Here is a 7,639-nt window from a genome sequence, read left to right on the forward strand (position 1 = left end):
CGGCCCCCTACTGAATGAAGACACTTTGTTAAATTCTCCAATGAGAGACGCTTAGAGGTAGGGGCGTGGAAGGGGGCCGGGGAATTTGACGCCAGATAACGGGAAGTGTGAGCCGATTGGCCGGGCTTCTCACTCCACGGCCCAGCCGTTTACGGATCGCGGAGGCCATCCATCAAAAGAATTACACCAATCAGCGGCGAAAATGCCCCCTTCTCGCGAGAAAGCCCCGCCCTCCAATATATTCCTCGGCAGGGCAGGCGCGGTCTCTTCGGCTCCGAGCTGACCCTGATCAGGGCCGAGTCGTCTCGGCGGCGCTGCCGAGACCTCCACCCAGGACAATCCCCCTCCCCGGGCCTCTCTCCTCTTGCCTACGAGTCCCCTCTCCTCATAGGCCTCTCGGATCTGATATCGTGGGGTGAGGTGAGCAGGCCCGGGGAGGGTGGTTACCGCTGAGGAGCTGCAGTCGCTGTCAAGGTGAGTGGGACTGCGCGGGAGTTGACCGCCAGGTGCAGGTGGGGAGCGGGGTTGGGGGCGCAGGGCGAGGAGTAGGTCTGGCCCGCGCCCTTTTCCCCACTAAACTCTACCGCTGCTGTGAGCACAAGCCCAGGCTAGTCCGAGGCTGGAGGGGCGGAGCCGGATCCGGCCTCCTGAGGTGCCTTAGTGTCTGCCGGCCGAGTCCCAGGGACTAGCCTGGGGAGGAAGAATGGAACCCCTGCAGTTAGAGGTTCCTCACATGACCAGCTCTGAAGACCTCCTGCCTTCCTGTCTTTAGGTTGATGTGGGAGGGACCTTCCATGTATCCAGGGCTTAGCTTGTGCCCGGGACATGGTTGTGTTATGCACACTTAAATCAATGGAATTCCCAGGTTCATCTTTCAGACTAGGTTAGCAACAACCCACCCCCACCCCCGCCCCAATACGTGCTCCTAATGTCACCTTTTAAGTTTCCTAACAACAATAAAAGTTAACTAATATTGAGTATTGTGTGCCAAGCCCTGTGCTATACTCTTTAAGTGGTGAATCATCTTGTTCAGTCTTCACATTCAGCGACAGATATTGTTACCCTCATTTTATAAATCTAGAAAGAAGCTCAAGCTCATTATTATTCAGTGTTTTTTAAGCGTCTACTGTATGTGCTAAGCTCTTTACGTGATTTCATTTTAGCCCACACCAATCTGTGAGGTAGGTCATAAACCTTATCCCTACTTTATAAATGAGGAACTAAGTACAATTAAGTAACTTGAACAGTTCATTTCGTTAATATGTGGCAGAATACTTAACTACCATCTGCTTTTCACTTTCGGTATCCTGTCTTACGGTGTTTATTCGTGGTTATCTATTGACAATGAATAACTTGAACAAGGATTTCTTGAAGATTTGCATTTTATTTTTCTAAAAAGCATGGTTCCGGCCGGGCGCGGTGGCTCACGCCTGTAATCCCAGCACTTTGGAAGGCCCAGGCGGGCAGATCACAAGGCCAGGAGATCGAGACCATCCTGGCCCAACATGGTGAAACCCCGTCTCTACTAAAAATACAAAAATTAGCTGGGCGTGGTGGCGCATGCCTGTAATCCCAGCTACTCGGGAGGCTGAGGCAGGAGAATCGCTTGAACCAGGGAGTCGGAGGTTGCAGTGAGCCAAGATCGTGCCACCGCACTCCAGCCTGGCAATAGAGTGAGACTCCGCCTCAAAAAAAAAAAAAGAAAAGCATGGTTCCTTCCCTCTAGGAACTCAATTTAGGATGTGACCAACTTGTAGAAGGGAAATAAATAACAGATGGCACTTTGCAATGACTTAGATGCACTAGCCGCATTGGGGGATGGGAGGCTTATAAATCATTTCTTGGCCCAGTGCAAAGATGGCCAAGGAAAGCAGGAAGAACTACTCTTACACTCCCTTCTGGTCTTTTTTTCTATATATAGATGATAGAGGTACTGACAACAACTGACTCCCAGAAACTGCTACACCAGCTGAATGCCCTGTTGGAACAGGAGTCTAGATGTCAGCCAAAGGTCTGTGGTTTGAGACTAATTGAGTCTGCACACGATAATGGCCTCAGAATGACTGCAAGACTAAGGGACTTTGAAGTGAAAGATCTTCTTAGTCTAACTCAGTTCTTTGGCTTCGACACAGAGACGTTTTCTCTAGCTGTGAATTTACTGGACAGATTCCTGTCTAAAATGAAGGTATGTTTGAAGGTAATTTTGCTCAGTGTGTTTTGGAGATGGAATTGTTACCTTTTGGCTGGTATTCATAAACTTGACCTTTTTTTTTTCAGCACGTTGCCAAAACATTAATTTTGTCAACTACAGCATTAATATTTTTTATCATAATTAAGAGTAGTACATCAGGTATTAAATTCTGAAATGAAAAATAGTCTAATATCAAGTAACTAATTGCAGTTTCCTAGTAAGAAAATTGGCTGTTTTAAAAAACCCTTCTTGATAGGTTGGATTTGTCCATTTATTTACTATTTTTAGATATAAACAAATTTATTAGTGGCAGAAATTTATTAGAGGCTACATTGTGGCTAAGAATTAAGATATATTTGTTAATCACTACCCATATATAAAATTGTAAATGTTTTAGCCTTAGACCTAGTCAAGACTTGCTTATGCTTGGCATTTCCAGCTTCAGTGTACAATGCAGTAGGGAGAAGAGTGTGTCTGAAGGAGGAGCAACTATTTTCCTATACTAGATAAACAAGACTATGTCACTTTCAGAGCTTAACTGTTACAAATGCATCTGCCTTTCCTGTACACCCATGGTCACTGGAGGAAAATAAGATGATGTGACAACTGGAAGGAAACTCATATTTTAGTCCTCGGTATCTAACACAGTGCATCATAAAAAAGGACTTCAATATTTATTGAAGATTCAAGAAATTTGCTTCAACAGACTAATTAAGCTCTTTAGACATTTCACGTGTAGTCATTACCTTTGAATCTGTAAATGTTGCACAAATGAATAATATACAGCTGTCCCTCAGGTATAATTCAGTCTTATGTGAGAATAAGATGGTTGCTCTTATGTACAAGTCATAATAAGAAAAATAACTACATTATGCCTTTAAAGAGGCATAAGTGTACTGCTGAAGAGGTTACAAGAAGAGAGAGCACAGAGATATTAATACTGGTAAAAGCTTACTTTCATGTGAGCTGGAAGTAAACAACTGGACAAAGTTTTGACCGTGCCTCATACGGCAGACATTCAGAAAATTAAACGATAAAGATTACTAGTGGATAGAACTCTTACAGGCAGAGTAAACAGTATATGCCATAGTATTTTAAAACTGTTTTATATGTGTTCCCACAAAGACAAGAGCCTGGAAAAAATACAACATCCTGGAAAGAAATGGCTTATTTTGTAAATAAGCCATAAAGTATTTCAGTCCTCATATATCTTTGACTAGTTAACTTATTTGATCAAACTAGAACAATGTTTACTTATAGTTCTACAGTGATTAATAAAAACACAATTTTTCTATGCTGAGCCAAACATTATACTGAAACTCAGTCCAGTTACTCAAAAACTGGTTCTAAGTGGGGTCCACAGTGTTGACAGGCTATAGTTTAGGTATGAGTGGATTGTGTTAAGTCCTTCACAGCTGAGAAATAAACCTCAAATATATATTTTCAAAATGTTGGGTCTGAGTTCTAGATTATCCTTTATGGTTTAATTGAAATAAGGTAGAGTCATGGGCTTACTGGTTTTGTTTTTGATTTTTTAGGTACAGCCCAAGCACCTTGGGTGTGTTGGACTGAGCTGCTTCTATTTGGCTGTAAAATCAATAGAAGAGGAAAGGAATGTCCCATTGGCAACTGACTTGATCCGAATAAGTCAATATAGGTTTACGGTTTCAGACTTGATGAGAATGGAAAAGATTGTATTGGAGAAGGTGTGTTGGAAAGTCAAAGCTACTACTGCCTTTCAATTTCTGCAGCTGTATTATTCACTCCTTCAAGAGAACTTGCCGCTTGAAAGGTAAGTGACCTTTGTTTTGAACAAGAGAGATTTGGAAATCAGAAATCAGAATGGTATTGTATGGATATTGCATAAAATCAGTATCCTCATAGAATTCTAATAAAAATAAGTAAAATGACAGCTGTGGCTCCTTGAACTTTAATGTCCATCATAAGTGAGAAAATGTTCCATTGTCAATAGCTTCATTAAAGCTAATTCTTGGGATTAAAGTACATTTTGACTTTATAGAACCTAGCAGGAAAGCATCTAACACAAATTTATGGAAAAAAAGGACCTTCAGTACATGTTGAAATATTTATTAAAACTAAAAGAAAATCTTGATATTTGTGGCATAGTACTATTCATTTTAATTTTTTGGCCCAAATCATCTAAAACTCCCATATGGTGCCTTTAGAAGTTAGTATCTCTGATGGAAGGGGAATTCCTTTCAATAGTTCACTTGCTATGATAAATGTGCATAAGCTTTACTTTAAAAATTGACTTCAATGTTTTTCTAAAAACATCTTTTGACTAGATGTAGTATTACCTAATAAAAGTAATACCATTTTGTTTTTTTCTTTTTAAAGGAGAAATAACATTAATTTTGAAAGACTAGAAGCTCAACTTAAGGCATGTCATTGCAGGATCATATTTTCTAAAGCAAAGGTAAATATTTTATAAAGATTACACCTATTTATATGATGTTTTTATATTTGGCATTTACTTTAAATTTATCTCTTTTAGCCTTCTGTGTTGGCATTGTCTATCATTGCATTAGAGATCCAAGCACAGAAGTGTGTAGAGTTAACAGAAGGAATAGAATGTCTTCAGAAACTTTCCAAGGTATGTCGAGGACATAGCCTAAATCCTATTAACAGCTGTAAAAGAAACTAAACCCCTTCTATCTCCTGAAGTAAAATGAGATGTCATATGTTTCTTTGAAACTTAAGTAGCTATCCTCAAATGTTTTTAATGAACAAAGACACATGTTCATAGGATTGCATTTATTAATGTAGTTAAATAAGGTGGGACTTACTTTGAGTAATAACTTTTTTAAAATTTATGTACAGATAAATGGCAGAGATTTGACCTTCTGGCAAGAGCTTGTATCCAAGTGTTTAACTGAATATTCATCAAATAAGTGTTCCAAACCAAATGTTCAGAAGTTGAAATGGATTGTTTCTGGGCGTACTGCACGGCAATTGAAGCATAGCTACTACAGAATAACTCACCTTCCAACAATTCCTGAAATGGTCCCTTAACTGGTAAATTTGGTCCTTTATTATTCTCCAGATAGAGAACATTTTCCAATGCCATAATTTTCAACTAAAGAAGAGTAATTATCTTCAAAATAAACAAAATGGAGTTGGAATAGTAAAGGGGGAGATGACATCACTGATCTAGTCAGCTAATATTTGAAGGCCTTTACTATATACAAGGTACAACATCTTAGGAGTAAGGAATTATCCAACCTCTGACACATATGTTAGCCATTTCATTAAATTTTCAGCTTAGAGAACAGCATCCTACTTGTAGCACTAAAATCATGCTTTTTTTTAATTGCACATGATCTTGCTGTATGTATCTGACTCATTTAAAATTATGTAAGCTGAGCAGGACAACAGCACCAGAAGTCCGAACCAAGTATGAACTAATTTGAAACTGTTAGCTTATAAGCAAAATCAATATGAACTTGGATATTGTACTTAAAAAAAGTAGGCCGGGCGCAGTGGCTCACGCCTGTAATTCCAGCACTTTGGGAGGCCAAGGCGGGCAGATCACGAGGTCAGGAGACCGAGACCATCCTGGCTAACACGATGAAACCCCATCTCTACTAAAAAATACAAAAAAAGTTAGCCAGGCGCGGTGGCGGGCGCCTGTAGTCCCAGCTACTTGGGAGGCTGAGGCAGGAGAATGGTGGGAACCTGGGAGGCGGAGTTTGCAGTGAGCCGAGATCGTGCCACTGCATTCCAGCCTGGGCGACAGAGCAAGACTCCACCACAAAAAAAAAAAAGAAAAAAAGTAGGATATGATAGATGGTCTCTACATTGGGTATCTGGAAACTGCCAGAGTGTGTCAACACTATAGTAACCTATCATTGCTATAGCAGCTGGACTACTGAAAAGTAGTTATATGCATAAAAAATGTAAACTTGCTTTCTGCGTATGTGATATACATTCTTGCCATCTAAATTTCCTAACTCAGTGATGATTTATTCTACTCAAAACTAAATGTTAACATTTAATACATCTACATATGATTATGAATATTAGATATGAATATTTCAATTTTCTTAGTATTTAGGCAGACTGGCTTCTATTAAGTTGGATTTTGTTTGTTTTCTTTATTTAAATAGGATTATTACAGCACCAAAAAACTTCTCTGAAGCCTTTCTCTACAACCTTGTTCTACGGATTCCATAATGTTACAATGGATTTAAATGAAGCCTCAAAACATCATGAGATAAGCATGATGGTCTCAGACTTGGGAAAACTGCCTAATATTATGCTGTAGTGGAATTATGTTTAGATTTGAATTCATCTGTGAAGCATTCAAATCAAAGCTAAAAGCCTAAATGTGAAATGCTAATGACAAGCCTGAGAAGGTAAACTGTGAATCTTCATTTCTTTCATTGATCTAACTTTAGATATTGGATCAATATATTTAGGTGGTATTAAAAATGCTATTGGAGGAGTCACACTAATACTATCAACTATCAGTCTTCCCACAGCTTCAATCACTCATTATTCTAATCCTACTCCTACTTAAATATTAAATTTTAAGTTATGAGGTTTATGTCAAAAGCAACATTTCACAAATGTACTTTTAAGGCACAATAAGGGTTAGCATTCTAGGCAGTATAAACACACCCCATAATGCAAGTAATAGGTAATCTAGAGATGTGGACTTTATTGCTATATGGGAATTACATTTAAATTTGAGGGCATTTTATATAAAGAAAAATACAGACCTATAAAGTTTGGCATATTCATTAAGTTATCTTTTAATATTTTTTTCTAGAAAACAGGTGACATTTGTATCTACGATAAAAATTTTTATACAGAACCTACTGCCTCAAACTGAATCCCATCAAGAAAACTAGTTTCTATTGTATTAGTAACTCAAATTATCACTTCGAAAACTTGCTTTCCCACACTAAGGTAAGTTCAGGCTAGATTCAACACTCCAGAAGTTTTTTTACTAAAGACTGTTTTTAAGTTAGAAGTGATGGCAATTTTCCACTGATGCCCTTACTGTGCCAAAACAAAAATCTTAAGAAAAGCAAGTAGACACCTTCATAACTGAATGAAGCTGCTGAGGTAGTGTTTAGGATCCTCCATGTCAGTTAGTGAATGTAAGAAGTACAGTGTTAAAGTGTTGTAAACAGTTACTCAGTGCAATGTATAGCCTGAGTCTATCCATGATGGCTATAACCAATTTGACATCACGTTACGGATCAATACACAATGAAAAACCAAAGAACCACAGTATATCTTATTCTTAACTTTTGTAAACCATGTTTTATGGGTAACTTTTTAGTTTTCCCAAAAGGCTGATAAATTTCAATATTTTGAATACATCATTGTGAATTTTGAGTTGGCAGAGGTAAACTAACCAACTACCATTATGTTTTAGTACTAAGGGATATACCTTTCAATAAAGTTAATGAAATTCAA

General features: G+C 38.6%; 1 protein-coding gene across 2 annotated transcripts; it reads left to right on the forward strand.

Annotated features, from left to right (window-relative positions):
* The first annotated feature begins 239 nt into the window (after positions 1 to 239).
* CCNG1 (cyclin G1) lies at positions 240 to 7,639 on the forward strand. 2 transcript variants are annotated; one of them, XM_054487355.2, is made up of 8 exons: positions 240 to 474; positions 1,922 to 2,185; positions 3,730 to 3,983; positions 4,550 to 4,628; positions 4,707 to 4,805; positions 5,033 to 5,157; positions 5,207 to 5,227; positions 6,319 to 7,639. In XM_054487355.2, exons 2-8 carry the CDS (start codon positions 1,922 to 1,924, stop codon positions 6,383 to 6,385), a joined length of 909 nt encoding a protein of 302 aa, XP_054343330.1. In that variant the 5' UTR covers positions 240 to 474; the 3' UTR covers positions 6,386 to 7,639. The 2 variants fall into 2 exon arrangements, with proteins under 2 accessions (XP_054343330.1, XP_054343329.1); XM_054487354.2 differs by having other exon boundaries at positions 248 to 474; positions 1,922 to 2,197; positions 5,033 to 5,227.

Source organism: Pongo pygmaeus, chromosome 4, assembly GCF_028885625.2.
Source record: "Pongo pygmaeus isolate AG05252 chromosome 4, NHGRI_mPonPyg2-v2.0_pri, whole genome shotgun sequence".
Classification (NCBI taxonomy): Eukaryota; Metazoa; Chordata; class Mammalia; order Primates; family Hominidae; genus Pongo; species Pongo pygmaeus.